Raw genomic sequence first — 21,544 nt, 5'->3', positions numbered from 1 at the left:
AAGCATGTTACTTTCAAAACCTCAAGTTCCAACAACATTGTAAGATCATATTTATATATATAACACAGTGAGGGTGTATGAGATTTTTCCAAAATAGGTTTGAGCTAATAGAAAGTTCATTGGTTTCTTGTTCATTTCTAATATACATTTCTAAGTTTTGTCATTAGTAATTCATATGTTGAATTTTTTATTGTATGTACATGTGCAATCCAAGGACCAAGAGACCAGCTACACTATTATCAAATCGAAAGAGACCACTATTACTGCAGAGGGCTTGAAACCAGCTTCAGTGTATGTCTTCCAAATTCGAGCACGTACAGCAGCAGGCTATGGTGTCTTCAGTCGAAGATTTGAGTTTGAAACCATCCCAGTGTGTAAGTCATTTTAATTACTGTCAACTCATGTCTCTGTAATGGTTAACAGAAAAGAGTCAGTGGATCAATACCCTCCCTGGGCACTCTGTCAGTTTCACTCTCCTTCCCTCTCTCCCAGGCATGACCCCTTCAGGTAGGAAGCATCTGTCATGCTGTTATGGTAGGTCAGCAGGTTAACACTTGGGGTCCCGCTCCTCATTGCATTTAGTCCTTTGGGACATGGTATATCAGGAGATCCTTAAGAAATGTTTAAAGCTTGCATCTAAAGACTTTGTTTCCACTGATGCCATACTTTATTGAATTATTGCCATTTACTTTTTACATGTTTTGTTGAACTATGCTACTTTAGTTTAAGAAAAGAAAATTCCTGGAAAAGCTTTCTTGACATTGAATTTGGCAAGAAAATGGTGTTCTCAGTAACCTATCTGCTTTCTTAAAAATATATTTATTAAATATTTTGCAGTATCTTAGAGTGGAGAATCTGGAAATGTTTCCAAAATTCTCTTTTGGTATTCTTTTATTTTCCCACAAAATTGCATATTTTTTCCTTTTAACTTCAACAAAAAATAGAGATTACTAATTTATCCTAAAGATAAAAGCAAGATTGGAAAAATGAATAACTTTACCTTTTTATAGATGAAAGAACGAATTCTATTAAAATTTCATTTTAAAGAAAATAACATACAGGAATGCTGCAAAATGTCAAGAGTGTGTATATATACTTTTTAAAGCCAAATTATGTAAAAATTAGTGATTTTTAAATGAAGAAGACAAAAATGAGAATTTAGTTTGGTTTGTTTTTTTAATTATTAAATGATTATTAAAGTAAATATTCATAACATTTAGAAAATCAAGATATATTTCTAATTAATATATTTAACTAAATTATGTAGAAAGAATTTTTTCAATAGTGTAAATGGAAGAGAATAGTGTCATGAAAAAATTATCAACGAGGCAGGTATATTGGTGCATGTCTGTAATCCTAGTGGCTGGGGAGGCTGAGGCAGGAGGATTGCAAGTTCAAAGCCAGCCTCAGCAACTTAGCAAAGCCCTAAGAGACTTAGCAAGACCCCATATCAAAATAAAATGAAGTAAATAAAAGAGCTGGGGTTATGGCTCAGTGGTTAAGTATCCCTGGGTTCACTCCCCAGTTCCAATAAATAAATGAACAAATAAATAAAATAAAAATGATAAACTATTTTTTTCTATGCAAAAGAATATTCCATGACTGATATCTAGTTAACATCACTGAAATTTGAGTCTCCAGTGCTTAACTTCCAGAAAAGTTTCTCAATAGACTTGGTAATAATATTACCTTCAATGTAAAATAGATTTTTGATGAAAAAAAGACATGTTATATAAGATGACCATCCTAATAAGCCTTCATTTTTTTAAGGTATCAATACTAATGCACACTTGCTTATGTAGTCTCCCAATTCTAGGTACAAAACTATATATAATATCAAAATATGCTTGAATGCTTTGATAACTATACAAATGAAAAATTCATTTTATATTAAATTCTACTCAGTTGTAGATGTTGTCATGTTCATGAAGTAGTTTTTCTTCTGACTTTTCAATTTTCTACCCTGTACTTTTTTTTATTAAATACTCATTTCCAGGCATGTCAACATTGATCAATCAGAGCACTAAGAGAACTAATATATATTCAGGTCAGTTATACTTTTACAAAGTCTCACCTGAGATCATATGCTTTTCAAATTTTTTCTAAATCCTCTCTAGAGAAAAAGAAATATCATGCAAATATTTTTCCCACAAAAGTAGAATTTAATGTTATTGTTAATAAATAATGACAATGTTTTAGGGCTGAAGGCCTCACAGCTATTAGTATAAATTCTTACTTTTACTTGAGTTTGTGTTCATATATGTAAGCATTTGAAGGCATTTCTATTTTGTGGAAAGTATGTATTATATATCATTCTCGTTTGATCTTTTTTTTTAATTTTTTATTGTTGGTTGTTCAAAACATTACATAGTTCTTGATATATCATATTTCACACTTTGATTCAAGTGGGTTATGAACTCCCATTTTTACCCCGTATACAGATTGCAGAATCATATCAGTTACACATCCATTGATTTACATGTTGCCATACTAGTGTCTGTTGTATTCTGCTGCCTTTCCTATCCTCTACTATCCCCCCTCCCCTCCCCTCCCCTCTTCTCTCTCTACCCCCTCTACTGTCATTCATTTCTCCCCCTTGTATTATTTTTCCCTTTCCCCTCACTTCCTCTTGTATGTAATTTTGTATAACCCTGAGGGTCTCCTTCCATTTCCATGCAATTTCCCTTCTTTCTCCCTTTCCCTCCCACCTCTCATCCCTGTTTAATGTTAATCTTCTCATGCTCTTCGTCCCTACTCTGTTCCCAGTTACTCTCCTTATATCAAAGAAGACATTTGGCATTTGTTTTTTAGGGATTGGCTAGCTTCACTTAGCATAATCTGCTCTAATGCCATGCATTTCCCTGCAAATTCTATGATTTTGTCATTTTTTAATGCAGAGTAATACTCCATTGTGTATAAATGCCACATTTTTTTATCCATTTGTCTATTGAAGGGCATCTAGGTTGGTTCCACAGTCTTGCTATTGTGAATTGAGCTGCTATGAACATCAATGTAGCAGTGTCCCTGTAGCATGCTCTTTTTAGGTCTTTAGGGAATAGACCGAGAAGGGGAATAGCTGGGTCAAATGGTGGTTCCATTCCCAGCTTTCCAAGAAATCTCCATACTGCTTTCCAAATTGGCTGCACCAATTTGCAGTCCCACCAGCAATGTACAAGTGTACCCTTTTCCCCACATCCTTGCCAGCACTTGTTGCTGTTTGACTTCATAACGGCTGCCAATCTTACTGGAGTGAGATGGTATCTTAGGGTGGTTTTGATTTGCATTTCTCTGACTGCTAGAGATGGTGAGCATTTTTTCATGTACTTGTTGATTGATTGTATGTCCTCCTCTGAGAAGTGTCTGTTCAGGTCCTTGGCCCATTTGTTGATTGGGTTGTTTGTTCTCTTATTGTCTAATTTTTGGAGTTCTTTGTATACTCTGGATATTAGGGCTCTATCTGAAGTGTGAGGAGTAAAAATGTGATCTTTACATGAGAATTCTTTCTATATAATTCAACATAACTGTATAAGCGTCTATTACATAATAGGATCTGTTGGGTTCCGGAGAAATCAACATGAGTAATACACAGGAACTACCCTTGAAAGTACAAAAATATAGTCTGTCTAAGAGAAAAAAATATTTGCTTCAAACCCCATTTTAGAATAATTTTGTTTATTGGTTAAGAATTATTTTCACAACTTCCTATATATCAAAATTCTTTTTGCTCAAAGTATTGAGAGTGATTCAAATACTTGTATGGTAGTGGCCCCTTCTTTCTCACAGTTTGTAGTTTTTTGGTAATCAGAGAAAATGCATGATAATTCCATTTAGAATTTCTGTAACATTTGTGTAATATGCCTTTCACTTCACAATAATTATTGTAGTCTTTTGTGAAATTGTGATAATTATTTTATTGTGCATCATTTACTTAATATCATAACTTCATTTTAACATATTACTTCCCCTCCCCCAAAAGTTCTCCAAATCTCCAAAACAAGAATTATAGTTTCTTAAATGCTCTTGTATTTTTCCCCTTAAGTTTATCAGTGATTTTCATTTGGTGTTGAAATTTAAGAATACTGGCTTTAAAGAGTTATTATTGGTAAAGAAAATCTATTTCATCTTTCAAATAAGGACAGAATATTATTTCAAAATTACCTTTAAAAATAATATTTAATTAACTAATTCATAATAAAACGCTGACATGTTATTCATTTGGTTATATTTAAAAATTTATTACAGGTCTTTATAAAACTTGACTTCTTTTTTTTTTTAAAGAAAGAGTGAGAGAGAGTGAGAAAGAGGGAGAGAGAGAGAATTTTTTAATATTTATTTTTTAGTATTTGGCGGACACAACATCTTTGTCTGTATGTGGTGCTGAGGATTGAACCCGGGCAGCACGCATGCCAGGCGAGCGCGCTACCACTTGAGCCACATCCCCAGCCCCAAAACCTGACTTCTTTATTTACTAGAGGTGAAACTGTTATGAAGACTTGTCTCTTTTATCCATTTATCTTATAAGTAAAAAATATGGGTCTAAACCCAAGTGTAAATAGTGGTAAAAACAGGACTGCAAATATATTTATTTTGGAAATATTGTTTTATATGAGAATTTGGGATAGGAAATCTCCACTCATTTTTTTTTCTTTCCCAAACTTTAGTTATTATCCATATGCTTAACAGTAGTGACCAAGAGAATACACACCTATCCCCACTTACACACCAAAAAATAAACCTTCCATGAATGATACCAGTCAGCTAAAATAGTTAATTCATTTTTTCAGTTTCTTTTAACTTGTCTTAAAACTTTGAAATTCTCACCGAATCTTAATCTCTACTTGCCCAAGATTTGCTAATCTCATTTTTGTTTGTTTTGTAGTTTTAATGTATCACTTTCTTCTATCTGTTTTTTTAATCTATGGAACTCAAATCTGTTTAATCCAAATGCTGATACAATGCTATTATGATTTTATTTGAAATTTTCTTGAGGTAAGTGTAGATTCAAATTCAATTGCATGCAATCATACTAAGAACTTATTAAGCACATTGTTATTTTCTCCTTATGGTAACTTCTTGCAGACTATAATGTAGAATCAAAACCAAGAGATTCACACTGATACTATCCACAGATATAAATCACATTATTTTGTTTTGTTTTGTTTTTTCAATCACATTATTTTGGACTTCTTTGTATAGAAGTGTTTGTGGACATGTGTATTTTCAGTTATATACAATTTGGTCCTTTGTGTGAGTTCATGTATCTATCAAAATACCGAACCAATGCACACATGATGGAAATCCTTCTTGTTGACCTTTTAAAACCATATCTACTTCTTTCAGGAACAACTCTATTCCATTAAAACAAACAAACAAACAAACATGGAATCCATTAATCTGTCCTCCATTTCTAACATTTTTGCTATTTTAAAAACTTTTTATGAATGGAATGTGACTTTTAGTTTGGAATCTTTTTTCCCCCCACTCAGCAAAATTCTCTAGCAATAAATACATGTTGTTATATGCTTCCAATTTGTTAATTTTGATTGCATAGTGATATTCTGTGGTATATATGCACCACATTTTAGTTTCACCATTCATCTCTTGAAGAACATCTGTCTGATTCCTGTATTTGCTTTTGCAATCAACATTTGTGAACAACTATGAGCATTTGTGTACATATTTTGGTGTAGAAATAAATTTTCATTCTCCTGGGCTAAATCCCAAAAATATAATCACTGGTTCTATTATGATAATTATATGTTTAGTTTTATAAGAAATTGCTGAACTCTTTTCCAGAGTAGCTGTATTATTGTGTATTCCTATGAGCTACAGAAGTCATTCAGTTTCTTCACATCTTCATCAGCATTTGATGTATTCATTTTTTTATATATTTATTTTTTAGTTGTGGTTGGATAAAATACTTCTATTTTATTTGTTTACTTTTATGTGGTGTTGAGGATTGAACCCAGGGCCTCTTACATGGTAGGCAAGTGCTCTACCACGGAGCCCCAGCCCCAGCCCCAGCCCCAGCCCCAGCCCCAGCCCCCATGTATTTATTCCTTTGCTAGTCATTTTGAATAGGTAGATGGTGTATCTTATTGTGATTTTCATTTGAATTTTTCTGATAGCTAATGCTATTCAACATCTTTTCATGTGCTTATTTACCTGTCATACTGTTTTAAAGTTTTCCCCTGATTCCAGAACTCATATTATTTGTCAAAATTGTAATTTTGTTCATTTTTTTCTGATGAAGAAAGTGAGTAGATAATAATGCTGTGAGAAAAAATACTCAAATTCTCATCTCAGTCTTCAAAAGCATTTATAATCTGGTTCTCAAAAGTTTGTTCAATTTTAATGATTAAGTGTTCCAATATGTAACTTAGGCATTATAAAAGTTTACAACCAGGAACTAGGAAGCAATGCAAAGTAAAAAATGTGATTTCTCAACATACAACACCTGAAAGTTCCCAGGAATAATGAGAGTGAATAATGATTTAAAAAGTGACATTTAGTGCTGGGGATGTGGCTCAAGCAGTAGCGCGCTCGCCTGGCATGTGTGCGGCCCAGGTTCGATCCTCAGCACCACATACAAACAAAGATGTTGTGTCTGCCGAAAACTAAAAATAAATAAATAAATAAATATTTTAAAAAAATACTCTCTCTTTAAAACAAAATAAAAATAAAAAGTGACAATTTCTAAAATATATTAGTTTTTATAACTGATAGACATTTTGGTATAGTATGTTGCATTACTTCAAACTTTGCTTCTCGGTGTTTTCGAAATACTCCTCAGCTCTTTTTTCAATATTACATCAGCAATTGACTAATTTTTAACAAATATACCTAAGTAAATGGGAAACAGGAATGCCTAAGTATTCATATTTTTAAAGAATATAAATTTAACAATATGTTACAATGGAAATCATGGCTCATATAGGACCTAATTTTTTCCCACCACCAAATAAGTGTAAAGGAATTGACAGCCCTGTAAATTCTATCATTTCATCTTAGTTAAAATAAGAATGATAGTATTAATGCCCCCAGGGAAAACAAAATCCTGATGAATTTTTTCTATTAGAAATATCTCACAAATTAATCATTACAAGTGAAATTTTCAATAATTAAGAATCACCAAAGTACTCAGAAAATTGTTAATTAAAAAGTTAACAAATTAAAATGTATTTTAAAAATTATTCATCTTTTTAATTGCATATTATACAAAAAATCTGATTTCAGTGTAAATTAGATAAAAACATAGAAATACTTATAAAATTAAGCATTAATAAGAATTACTCAATACTTTCACAAAATATATTGATTTAAACATTTGAAAATTTTGGCATAATGTTAGTTATTATAATGTAAGACATTTTCACATACATAAGTGTATTTTAACCCATTGTTAAATTAGCTCTTATTTAATAATTAGCTCTTGAATAATGGCAATTATTAAAAATAAATCATTTGACACTACCAGGAACCTTGTTTGCAAATTTAATACTTTTCTTAGTTTCAGGTTTCCCATTTTTATCTCTACTTCTGATTAATCATGCCTTCTTCTTTTAGAACCATATCTGTGAGGGTTACCAAATTGTCACATTGAGGCCAGAAATATTTCTTGTCATCAGGTTAGAAGGGCTTTCGAATGCTAGACTGGAAATTTTGGAATGTGCTTCCATAGGTACTAGGAATCGTATAAGATCTTGGTCAGGGAAACATAATCGAAGTTTTGATATTTAATATACATACAGAGGAGAGAAAAAAATACTACAAACACTCTTACAAGTTTTTAAACATATAGATTTGAATCAAAGAAATTAATAATTAGATAAAATAAAGTGATACATGAGGTACATCAAAAGGAATGTAAAAAAGTTTGGTTATCAATGGACAAGTACAGGTTAAGAAAGAAGTAATATAGTTAAACTAGAAAGAGATCAAATCAGTTGGTTTATTGGTTTGATTCATGTCTTATTTTTTGATGTGTTTTTGTTAATGCCCATGGGGCTGGACTTAGTATAGGCCTTAATATTAAACATTATTCTTATGTGGCAATAAATACAAATGAGGGGGGAAGGTGAAAAGTAGAGCAATGTTTTAGAGAGAAATAAGCATTGGAGTTACAAATTTTTCATGTCACCTGATGCCTTGAGCAAAGAAGTATCTATGAAAGGGAGTGAGAAAGAGAAGCAGGGAGAGAAAAAGATAGAGGTGAGAAGGATCAGGAATGAGTCTTCAGCAAGTTCACTCACTTGGAAGATGGAAGTGAGAATGTAGAATCAACAGAAATTACAAAGCAGTGCTTCAAAGGGGCAAAACCAAACCATCTTGTCAAATGCCATAGGCAGCAAGAAGAATACTGATTCCACAATGAAATATATATTTTATATAGAGTAAAATTTCTTATTACAATACTGTGTAAGGTAAAATGAGCACTAATTGAGTTTAGCAAATATCATGTAAAAAACAATAAATGAACCTCAAAGGCAGAAGAACAGTTGCACAGAGAATTTAATAACTTGACTTTTCACAAGATCAGGCTTATTCCATATAACCCAGTTAAGATGCTGACAAATAGGAAATAATAAGAATGGTAAATAAAGCAGGAGATAATAAATGGAAATCACATTCACTGTGTATTTAAGGCTGTCAGTAAAGCATTATGCTAAGTGTTTTCTATTATTATTTCTAATCTTATCGGAAAGATAATGATCCAGAAAAAATATTTTTATTTGAAGATTAAGGAATGAGGCTTTAAAAGATAAAATAACTTCCTTGGCCTATATGTCCATTAAATGTTGGACATTTTTTTTTCAAATTCAGGTTGAGCACCAAAATATTTAAATAAAATAATTTACTTTTTCCTTTTAAAAGGAGATAATTCTCAGGCTAGTAAGTTGCAAAGAAATAGTCTATAATGGAAAAAATAGCCTCACTTGAAGGAAAGTCTTTAAAGAACCAAGATCTTTGGAGAGAAAGAAGTAGTTAGGTAAAGCAAAACAAAATGACAGACACAGCTATAGTTAATGCTAGATGACCGGAACACTCTATTATATAAAGTGTGGCCTTTAAAAATGCACAAAGTGGGAATAGATTAACACACTGAGAAAATAAGAAATACTATCTTTGTGGAGGTGATTTTATTTGGAAATTAAAGAGTGAATAAAGGGCATTCAAGTAGCAGTTTCAACCCATTCAAATTAATATTGAACTTATATAACATTGAACCAAGTCTGCATGGTTTTCTTTAGATTGGTGTCCTCTATGGGGGTGGAGGGAGAAGGTGGTGAGTGAAGAGATAGGTAACTGAGAATAGCAATTGTACAAATAATCCAATGTTAGAAATCCTGGGTGATGATATAATTTTTCCCTACCCTGTTTATACTACACCACAATAACCAAATTATTTATTAGTGATCTCAGCATTAGAGAACAGGAGAAATCCAGGTAAAGAGATATAGAATTGAAACTATTATCACCAGAAGAAAAGACAAAGTAAAAACATAGACTTATTTTCTAAATAGCAGTTATACTAATTAGCAGTTGATAACATTTGGCTCTGAAGATTGGTCCAAAATGGTGTCTGTATAGATCAGGCCAAAAAAAAAGGGATAAGAATGTGAATGCCAAATGAAAATTATTTTTTCTATATCCATTCTTTTTCAAAAAGTGATGTAAATGAATATAATGAATAGTATAGGCTTCCTAAAGTTTAAAATTTCTGCCTTCATAATTTTCAAAAAGTAACCCTATTCATAATATATACTTCATGATTATATTCTGCTTGACATAATGTTGTTAATATTATATTTTTAATATTGCTATTTTATTTAACTTTGATGAGGTTATAGTCACATTACTTTGGATTTTCAGAGAAAAAAGAATAATCTAATCAGAATTTTTTTCTAGAGAACAGTGGCATCAAACTCTAGAAATGTCAAATTACATATACTTAATACCGTCCTATTTAGATTAAGATGTTAAAAGTTATTGAAGATGTTCCATTTTATCTTGTAAATCTTAGGTCCCTCAATGAATACTATGCAAACAATATACATTCATTTTTTATGATGACAAGGAAATAGTCAGTGACTTAGTAATGCTTTTGAATTTCTATTTGGAGAGTAAATATTTTCTCCTGAAGATGCCTTTTCAATTACAGATTTTTGAGAAGAGACATTATGGGGAAATCTTGGCCAAGGGTGTGTGAATTGCTTAAGCCATGAATTGATCACTGACTATTAAGTAGGTCTTACTTTGAATACATATGATCACTTTAACCACAAGCTTCCTTTTCTGTGTCTCCTATCAGCAGTTGCAGCCTCCAGTGATCAAAGCCAGATTCCTATAATTGCTGTGTCTGTGACAGTGGGAGTCATTTTGTTGGCAGTGGTCATTGGCTTCCTTCTCAGTGGAAGGTAAGATAGGAAGCTGTGATTCTGAACTTTTGCAGCTGATCTCTTCCTTACCTTGATCTGACCATTTGGCTGTTAGGCACATCCCAACACAAATCAGGCAGCAGTACATAGGTAAATAACTTCAATGTATGATGTATTTCTTAGGCCTTGTCTTGTCCATATTAGTGCTAATTTTTAAGCACAAGATTTCTCTTTTTTAGGTGTGTTGTCTTCGTAGGAGTAGTATTATCTTGTTATTGTTTCTTCTAGTATTAATAAAACTCTATCTGTTCTTCAAATATAGATTTTTTTTTAATTCTGAATTTTTTTTTTCCTTTCAAACATATATGTCTTTGCCTGTTTCAATTAGGGTTTCGGAAGATCTATGACTGTTCCTCAGAGATTTTTGAGGAATAGGGTTACTAATTCTATAAAGCAGATATTCTGGCAAATAAGCATTTGGCAAAATTTCTGAACATTTTCAGCGACTACTTTTCTTTTCAGCTTCTGCAGGATTTCAACTTGTGTACATCAATCGTGTTATATACTGACTTGGAGTGAATTGCATTGAGTGTTGTATTAAGAGATACATGAAATACATGAATAAATGTATTTCATGTCTACATTTTTCATTTTGAAATAAAAGAGGTAGATCCCAACAGGAAGTTTTCTAGAGGTGCTTCCTGATTTTGGACTAAGTATAATCAACCTTCCTTAAAAATAAAATATAAATAAGTAAATAAATAATAAGTAGGCTCTATTCCTATAATAAACATTTTTATATTTCCATCTTTTTCATGCAGGCTATTTTTTAGGAAAAGATATTCAGTAGTGAGAGCTGTCCATTTGAAAATTTATTTTGGTATTATGTTTGATCATTTTAGAAAAGTTGTTGAAAGTCTTTATGGAAATATTTAAACCTTACAAAAATGTGCAAACCTAGTGATACTAGAAGGTCAACAAAAAAAGTCAGAAAATCAACTTTTCATATTGACTTTGTTACTGTTCTACTCATATACCGTTTATTCTCTATAAGCTGTTCAACTCACAAAAATACAGAATTAAGCATTTTTCAATATACTGTAACCTGTGTCCTGAAAAGATTTATGACTGTATTCTTAAAACCAGGGAAAACACTTTGTCTTCATAATATTGCTAGTCCCCTTGAACTTGCTTTTTCTTTGTATCTGAAAATTCTATTTTTTTTCCTAGTTCTTGTTCATTTAAGTGTTCAAAGTTTTCTAAAGACTATATGTTGTAATCCATTGCTTACTTTTAATGTTAGAAAAGTAATTTATGCATTTTCAGAACTTCTAAGAGAGAGTCAACTTGTGTTCTGGTAAGAACAGATAAGCCCAGCCAAGCCCAACCCTGGGCTCTCTTTTGTCCCTCTTATCCTCCCTCTGAAGATACCTGAGGAGAATTCCTAACTAGTGTCCTTTATTTCTGGAAAATAAGCAAAGTTACCCATTTTTGTTTTTTTTTAAACTATTTTTTTGAAAAGATAACAAGTTTCACCAAAACAAAAACAAAAACATAATCAAATAAATCAAATGCACTTGTTTTACATAGAATTTTTTTTTGCATGAAATTTCCAGTACTTAATCTTAGATGCATAGGAGACTAAGGCAAGAGGATCACAAGCTGAAGTTCAATCTGGGCAACTTGGCTGGATCATCTCAAAATAAAAATAAAAAGTGCTGGGAATACAGCTCAGTGACAGAGTATTTCCCTAGCATGAATGAGGCTCTGGGTTTGATCCTCAATAACAAAGAAACTTTTAAAAAATTACTGTGTTGTATTGAATGTACATTTTTGGATTTTAAGGAGAAGTTGTGGTATGATAGACATGTCTGTGCTATTGTAGTTACTTTTCATGGAAAACTTATTTTATTCTTGTATTATATACTTACACTTATTCCAAACGTCAATGATATGGTTCTTTGAGGACTTTCCCAGTTTCACTTAAGGTAATGAACTGGAATTTTTGTCTGGACATACTCTTAGCCACCTTGTACTACCTAGATTTTTCTGAATTAACCCAGTTAACATTTATCAAATAAAAGGAAAACTAAATGAAGATATGGCCAGAACCTAATACAAATTTGGGAAACCTGAGTTCTAGTAAATTATTGACAACTTCCTTCCCTATTAAAGGTGTAAGGTTGTGGAATTATTTATGTTTCTTCCTCTCTCTGCTAAATCATGACTGATAAACATACGTATAAAAATAATGACATGAAGACTATCTTCTTTCTTTGAAAAATCCACTTTTAGTCTCTTGAATAAGATAACATAATCAGGTATTTGCTTCTAAGTAATATATTTTTAATTAAAAATAATCTGATTTTTCATTTGTAATATAAATAACTTATTTTCATTGTAATGTATAGAAAAAAACTGATATCACTTTTATGTTACATTCATTGACAATTTATAGCACCATTTGAGCCCACAGAAGATATTTCTTGAAAATACATATTCACTGACAACTTGTATCTTTATTCAGACCAAAGAAATAATAATTGTAGGCTATTATAGCTTGAATAATGTAGAACTAATCTATTTCAAAGAAAAAAAATCAATTTTATAAAATTCTAAAATATACTCAAGGATGAAAAATAAATAAAATTTAGAGATTTTTTCTAATCTTTTTAGGCTTAAGATGATTGTGTTTAAGTGCTTAGGGAATCTTCCTACCTAGATGCAGTTCAATACAACATAGACAAGTATTAATCTTGATGAAGAATGTCTAATTTTGAAAAATGGCAAAGTGATCATCTATTTTAAAGTTTTAAGTCTTGCTTAAAAGCATTTTTGGTAGAGTTCAAAATTTTCTTTTCACAACTTTCTTTCCCATTAATTTTTAATTTTTTTTCATGAGATTGCAAAACATTTGACATGGCCTCAACAAACTATGTCTAATAACCCTAGGATGATTACAAATTAAACCTCTTGATATTTTCAGCATGTTGTAATTGTTCTTTGATCTTTCTCTTTTATTGGTATTGACCTTGAACATTGGTAAGTTTCTTATATCCTAATTTGGTGGGTTTTTGTCCTTTTAGATACACTATTATATATATACATATGTATATCTGTATATATGTATATAATTTGTTTAGTCAACCTCAACCAGTTTTTCTTAGATTTTCATCTCCTCAGTCTTCAAATTAAATTTTTCAAAGAGGATTTTGCTGTATCTTCCCCTTTCTTTTTATTTCCTTCAATTAGATTTACTTTTTTTCTTTGTGTTTGTATATCAAGCTGAAGGTTGAATTCTGAATATTTATTACTAGATGTTCCTTATTCTAACATAAAACTCATATTAAAAAATTAAAACACCTTCTAGTGTAGGGAAAAGCTTTCTTCCTTGAAACTTGTTTGATATAGACTTTATGGGATTAAACATTTTCTAATATTGTGTTTCTGATCCCTTATTTATCCTGTTTGTGAATTTCATTATATCCTAGGAAATTTTCAAAACTTGATCTTTGTTTTCAATTAATTTCACAGATATACTCAGAGGCAAAATACATACATATTACACCCATGTACTCCCACCTATGTTTGCCCGTGCTCTTGCACATAAACAACAAACACTTCAAGATTTTTCCAATCTTCAAATTGGAAACAACAACAACAAAACAAAAAACAAACAAACAAACAGGAAACAACTTATGAAGTGGAGGAAGAAGGATTTCTTTTTATTGCTTGTCCTTGGACATGATTTTCAGACTTCTCTCATGTGATTTTTATGCTATGATATTTCCAACACAATAACTTTAGCCTGGGAGGTGTCTTAATGCCTATAAAAATATTATTTTGTAGGCAAATAATTTTCCCTTGTTTGTCCTAGTCATGTTCAGATCTTGTACTTGGACTTAAACTGCTAACTCCTATCTCCTTCCTATTTCCCATTCAACAATAGAAAATCATTCCATTGAAATATCACAGTTTCCTGGGGCAAAAATTCATCTGAAGCCCACAGACACTGTATTTGGAGATTATGTCAACCATGTCAGAAACTGTTTTAAACAAGTAGTTTTATATAAAACTTTGATTCTTTTTTTTAATACTTGAATATAACATTAACATTTTGTCTTTTAAAATTATTTCAAGTCTGTTGAATTAAAACATCTTGTTATTGCAAGTTCTTTCAATTAAAAGAGATGTAAGTGACATGGTCTTCACAATCATCCATTACCCAGATTTACTGAGCACCTATTATATAGGAACACCTAAATAAAACTTGTGCACTAAGATTAAAAAAGTAATGTCCTTTCCTCAAAATGTTTTCATTTTATTGTAGTAGTTTTATGTGTTGAAAGAATTTCAAAGAACACAATTAAATGGGGCTAATGAAAAGATTTTTTCAATAAAATTGGAGTAATTCTCTTTATGGTAACATTTTTTTCAATTTTGTCCAAAATTATGGTCTGCTCTACTTTGAGAAATATTTGACTTCTGATTATATACCTTGAACAGCTTGCATTTTAAAGAAAAAAAAACAATTGTTTGAGAGTAAAATTTCTTGGCCAAGGAAACATTTTTCAAGTTCATTTGAACCTGAATAAAATAATTATGCAGGTGTTTTGAATGCTTAATTAGGCAAGTGCCAGAGCTCTGCCTCCATCTGATAGTAAAGTATCACACTTTCTTAAGCAAGTGCTTTTTAAAGGGAATAAATTATTCCTAAACCTTCAGAGAATCCCCTTTAATGCAAGTGGCGGGGTAATAATGTTAACAATAATAAGTATAGTCTAACATCAATTATGCATGACCTATTACAAGGTACTGGTCTAAGGGTTTTACATATATTTCACAACAATGCCATGTCTCAGTACTCTATTTCTGTCTCCAATTTATAGCTGACAAAATTATCTTCTTGCTCTTCCTTGATTATTTTAAGTAAGGTCCTAATTTACCATCCCTGCCTTAGCTCTTCCTGCTGCCTAACTCCTTTGCCCAAAAGAACCACAGGACTCCCTCCTTGTTTTGTTCCTCTGCTCAGTCTCATCCTGTCGGTTGCACTCACTAAAATTATTATTCATGATTCCCTCCTTTGCACACCACAATTTTTTTTCATATCTTTTGCTAGTTTTTGGTCTGACTCCTCAACTAGAATATAAGATACAATGTGCCAAGGCAGAAGCTTGTATCTCTGCTTCTGCCCCCATCTCTCCCACCTTGAGAAGTTATTGGGGGTCTGGGACTTGGATCAAGCTCTGACTTTAGGGACTTTGCTCTTTACTATTATATTTCCACTGACTTGTAATAAACTTGTGAATTCAAACTTTCCATGTAAAATATCTGATTCTGTACTGCTACATAAAAGAGTATTCACCTTTAAAAAGCTTTTAGACTGGTAAGTAATGAATAATTTATAACTTAAAATTAATTTCAATTAGTATTTTGACACTATAAGAAATGAAAGCTACATTTGGTCTTGGTGAATCTCCCTTCACATTTTATGAGAAGAGGATACATGGTAAATTGTATTCTAAGTCACACATATTAGATGTCACCAACTCCATAACACTTGTGATTGTATAGAGGCTGGTTAATTTCACTTCTGCATACCCCTGAAACTCCACCCCCTGCACCCCCCACCCCATCCACCTACTCCCTCCTGCCACCACCACACACACACACTCAGCCCTACCATAGGTGTGGGTTCCAGTAAGTGTCCAGTGGCAGCATGGCTGGAGGAGTGAAGCTGGGTACAAGCCTCTGGATGATGTGCTTCTCACTGCTTCTCCAGCATTATCACTGTGTTTTTAACTTATTTTTATTTTTTTGCAAATGACAGAAAACAAATTCAAAATGGCTCAATCCGAAAGAGAATGATAGAACAAGTAGCTGAATAGTTCGAGAGATTAAAAAAAAAATTAAAAGTACAGTCACTGATAGATCTAGGTGCCAATCACTGATAGATCTAGGTGCCTGCTGTGCAATTGGAACTAGCTTCCTGGCATTTCACAGTAATTAAACCTTGCCCACATGTCAAGACCCATAAAACTATTACTTCTAACATAAAGCCTTCCTCAATACCTTTAGTCAAAGCATTTTCTCCTTCCACTAAAGTCTTAGAACAATATTAGTATTCCTCATAGAATTTTTAACATTTTCAAGCATAAATTACTGGGCTTTTCATAAATATCTTCTTCCTTCTGTCCACCAGTGATTACTTAGAGGATAAAAACTTCTGTGGCTCTCCTACAAAACCTAATTGAATGAATATTTCATATTACCGAATTAAAGATGAATTGTGCATCAATCTCCATTTGACATGATTTGTTCATTTTTTCCTATTAATTTTTTCCTATTAATGTAAAATTGAAAAACTTTGGAATTCTTAGCATAAGCATACTAGGTTTTCCCACCCCAAAATATGTATTCTTCCTAAATAGTAAAACATCATGTCATCACAAAATAAATGTTTTGATTTCAATAAGTATAGGAGTTTAGAAATCTTCCTTAGCTTATGATGTTCTTTGTTTGACATGTAGACATTCTAAAACATGTTTCACCTGGTGTTACCAAACAGTGGTGGCTTTTATAAATACTGATGTAAGTAGAAATATTTGTATTTTTTTACTGATTCTCTTCATTTGACAAGTACCATAAATACACTGATGTATTTAACTTCACTAACTCAGCAAGAATTATGTAGTTTCCGAACTTGATAAGTTTTAGTAAGAAAATGTATTCTATGAAAAGATTTTATGGTACTATTTTATTTTACAATAATAATAAACAAATATTGGTAATCACACAGCAAATCACTGGGTTTAGAAAAGAGCTCATTAAAAGTAAATCTCAGTGGTTTATGAATTAGCAATAGATGTGACTTTAGAAAACTGTAATAAATCCAGACGTGTGTATTGATTTGAAATTTGAGAGTTGTTATCCCGTCTATTTTCTCATGATTACATGCTTTTTTCTTCAAAGGCTCGGAATCAAAAATAATTAGAGAGCAGATCATAATTTATTAATGACTGGCAAGTGGGGATCAGGGAAAAGTAATGCCAGGAAGGCTAGGAGCATAGCAACAACTAATTGCCCACTGTGGGAAGCAAACCATCCTAGGAAACAGAACCTAAGAGGGTTACTGGCTCAATTGCTCAAGACTATTGGATATCCCACCTGCAATTTCTCACAGATCAAACATATATCATCTCTGTAACTCTCAGGAATTATATTGAGGCCAACATTTCACAGGAAAAATTTTATGGTACAGGAGACAATAGGCAATCAATATCATTGATGTGCAAAGATGCAAATTATTTTAGTAAAAATAGCTAAAGACTTATAGATTTCAACTAGTACAAAACAAACTGCAAGTGAAAAGCCTAAACCACAAGAACAAAATACACTTTTTATCTAAAGCTCTATTTGCCCAAAGCTCCTTTTCTAAAAGAATGTGATCCCTATCTGAAATAGAGAGCAGGCAAGCATGCCAGAAGATGCTGGGCTCTGGCGAAAGACCTGCCAGGTTTCTGGGAATTTCATTACATCTCTTGGAGGCCACAATTTCACAGTCTCTCACAGGAACCTGATACCCAGCTCCACAGTGAAAATCAATATCACTGCCCTATGCCAAAAGGTAGTACATCTATTCAACAAAAGAGAGTAGTTGATTTCCTGAGCCATGTCTTGTATACTCATTACTGAGAAATAGAGAGAAGTGTTCCAAATGATTTTGAACACCAGCTAAAAGCCACAAGTGTTCAAAATCTGTTCTCAAAAGACTTTACATGAACCAGAAAGCAAATGAATGTTTCTAATAGATTAGCAACTCAGTTTCCAGTAGCTGAATTATTTATTAAGTCATGCAGGAGGACTGACTTCAGATGCAACTGGTAACTGTGATAGTTACAATGCTACTAAACCTGTTAGATCCCAATGGTGTTGCTTAGCAAAATCCATTACTGTCTCTCATTACTGTTTCTTACTCTTCAGACATATTACTCTCTCAGAAAAGAATGGTACATTTTCACTCTGATCTTTAATATGTATTTGCTCTCAATATTAGTTGGTTTTTGTCAGATCAGTCGGGGCATATCATTTAGGGCCTCCTTCACTGCTATGTTTTCTTAATGATCTGTTATATATATATATTTTTTCCTGTTTGCAAGGTCTAGCATTGGAATCCACATATCCATAATAGTGATTGTTGAGTTTTTGTTCTGGGGTCTTTCATGTGATGTCAATCAAATATGGTCAGAAGAGGAAACACAAATGAAGCTCAAGAAAACAGAGTAAATGAAGGCTCACATATCCTTGAAACAGAAGGCACAGCATGGCTTGGAGGACCACAAGAAACACTAGAATGTGACCATAAGGCAGAACGTAGAAGTGAGGGGAAAGTGTTGGCCAGAGTCTTTACTAGAGTTTCAGTAGGAAAGTCAAGGCAAAAGCAGGGTACATAGTTTATGACTGGCTAGTTTGAATAATTTTGGCAGACTTTGGCTCATAATGATGTCTCTAATTGCCTCTAATTGCCTTGAACCTGAACCCAGAATGCTTAAGGGGGAGGAATATAGGCTCCTGAGGTATCCCAGACAGACAAAGGGAGGTGTGGGTCCAGACTGATAGATTTACATATCAAAAGTATGCTCCTGTATGGGGTGAAGGTGGGAGTTCATAACCCACTTGAATCAAAGTGTGGAATATGATATGTCAAGAAAATGTTTTGAACAACCAACAATAAAAAATTAAAAAAAAAAAAAGTATGCTCCTGACTAAGCTTTTTGCTACCTCTGCGAATTGGCTACCCTGGGAGGGGTAGTCTTTCCCTGGTGAGGAAAGTTTTAAAGATTTTTAAATATCACAATGTACAGAAAGTTAAAAAAACAAAAAACAAACAATAAACAATGCAGTTCTCTTGGGCCAGTATAAATTGAAAGGCAAGAAATTTAAGAAATACAGTTGGGAGGATATTGTAGTTTTGGCTGTTGATGTTTGTTTATCTTAATTACTTCCTGTACCCTGTTTCCATTCTGGAAGGCAAGATATTATCAGGTTGACAAGTTGGGATTGCTCAAAGTCAACTACTCTCTTTTGTTGAATAGTATGCCATGTACCCCAAGTGAAAATCACTGTCAGTTCTGCTTCTGTGCAACCACTCATTGCATTGTATCTCCTATAACCCCCAATATGGTATCAGATTGTATCTTGATTGCTTCCTCTGAGTTCCAATGTATCTTTAAAGGTATGATAAATGGCCACCTCCTTAAATGAATCTCCAGATTTTCTGAAATTATGAAGTCATTGCTTCTCCCATTTTCTCTAAGATTTTTACTTTCTATAACTTTCAATGTTTTTAGCATTGCATTTATTTTTATTTTTTTTAATTTGTTTATTTTTTAATTTTTATTGTTGGTTGTTCAAAACATTACATAGTTCTTGATATATCATATTTCACACTTTGATTCAAGTGGGTTATGAACTCCCATTTTTACCCCGTATACAGATTGCAGAATCACATCAGTTACACATCCATTGATTTACATATTGCCATACTGGTGTCTGTTGTATTCTGCTGCCTTTCCTATCCTCTACTATCCCCCCTCCCCTCCTCTCCCCTCCCCTCCCCTCTTCTCTCTCTACTCCCTCTACTGTCATTCATTTCTGCCCTTCAATAGACAAATGGATAAAAAAATGTGGCATTTATACACAATGGAGTATTACTCTGCATTAAAAAATGACAAAATCATAGAATTTGCAGGGAAATGGATGGCATTAGAGCAGATTATGCTAAGTGAAGCTAGCCAATCCCTAAAAAACAAATGCCAAATGTCTTCTTTGATATAAGGAGAATAACTAAGATCAGAGTAGGGACGAAGAGCAGGAGAAGAAGATTAACATTTAACAGGGATGAGAGGTGGGAGGGAAAGGGAGAGAGAAGGGAAATTGCATGGAAATGGAAGGAGGCCATCAGGGTTATGCAAAATTACATACAAGAGGAAGTAAGGGGAAAGGGAAAAGCATTGCATTTTATAAAGTTAACATGATTAAGCTGATTATCTAATTTCTTTCTGGTTCTTACTTTATTTTAGATATTTTATCATTAAAAATCATAAAATAATACAAGAGAAAATATAGAAAGAAAATCAATCATACACAGACCTCCAGAAGCAATCAACATAAATATTTTCTCACATATAATTAAGATATTATGCATAGTTTTGTTTTCTAGTTTTAACTTAACATTGTGAAAAAATTCCCTGAGTAACTGAAAATGTTTTAAAAGCAAAAATTTAATGGCTCCTTGATAACTAGCATTTCTCATGTTCTCACATCTTTGTTATTTTAGAGGGCTCATTTGTATTTTATTACTTCTTTCTTTAATATCCTCAGAACAGATTCATATAATTCAAAGAACGGGTCAGTATACATGTATATTTTTAAAATCATTGACATATACTGACAAATGACCTTTCTAAGTCATTATTTCAATTAGCATTCAACAGGGCATGACATTAACTGGTAGTTCACAACCTAGTCAGTCTTCACTAATTTAATAAGTGAAAAATGGTTCTGCATTTTTAATTGTTTGGCTTTTTATTTTTGAGATTTAATAGGATCATTAATACATAAGCAAAAAAGTGTTGTCCTTTGTTATTTTATTGCCTGTTTTGTCAATTGCATGTATTGATCTTTCCCCAGTAAAGCTGATGGGATCTTAGCACTTCATGTAGTAAAGATATATCATTAGAAGGGTCCAAGTTTATTTGCATTTTAGTAATACTTTTTTGCATGCCATTAAAAAATTAGCATTTACATTGAGATTTACACTAATATTTTACATAGACTTATATCACTGTTCGGGAGCTTTTACTGGATCTGACCAGTAGCATAAACTAAAATAGTATGTATAGAGATATTGATCAATGTATGGGCTCTGGGGTATCAAAGTTACTTTACTAATTTATCTGATTGTTCTAGTTTCATATGAGCCTAAATATGATGTATAAATATTCTTCAATTTATGATCAGATGAATTCCTATTGGGGATTTTATAGTTAAAACTATAAATATTTTATATAGGTACATTTTTATGACTACTTACACATACATCATTTATGCACAATTACATGTATAAAGCAATTGTATTCATAATTAATCACTGTTAGGTTATA

General features: G+C 32.3%; 1 protein-coding gene across 10 annotated transcripts in view; it reads left to right on the top strand.

The window, feature by feature from the left end:
• Window positions 1-21,544, top strand: part of Epha5 (EPH receptor A5) — a 341,095-nt gene that overhangs the window by 252,870 nt on the left and 66,681 nt on the right. For 6 of the 10 annotated variants that reach the window (XM_046428770.2, XM_058574028.1, XM_058574027.1 and 3 more), the window contains 2 exons: window positions 215-374; window positions 10,313-10,418. In XM_046428770.2, coding sequence (XP_046284726.1) covers window positions 215-374; window positions 10,313-10,418 — 266 coding nt within the window. The remainder of the gene's footprint in view (window positions 1-214; window positions 375-10,312; window positions 10,419-21,544) is intronic. The other 4 variants (XM_058574024.1, XM_058574023.1, XM_058574029.1 and 1 more) reach the window with 1 other exon arrangement.

Source organism: Marmota monax, unplaced genomic scaffold, assembly GCF_021218885.2.
Source record: "Marmota monax isolate L192 unplaced genomic scaffold, Marmota_monax_Labrador192_F-V1.1 WCK01_AAM20220418_F8-fsc00132, whole genome shotgun sequence".
In the NCBI taxonomy this organism is placed as follows: Eukaryota; Metazoa; Chordata; class Mammalia; order Rodentia; family Sciuridae; genus Marmota; species Marmota monax.
Note: the sequence above shows the minus strand (reverse complement) of the source record. Positions and strands in the feature narration are given on the sequence as shown.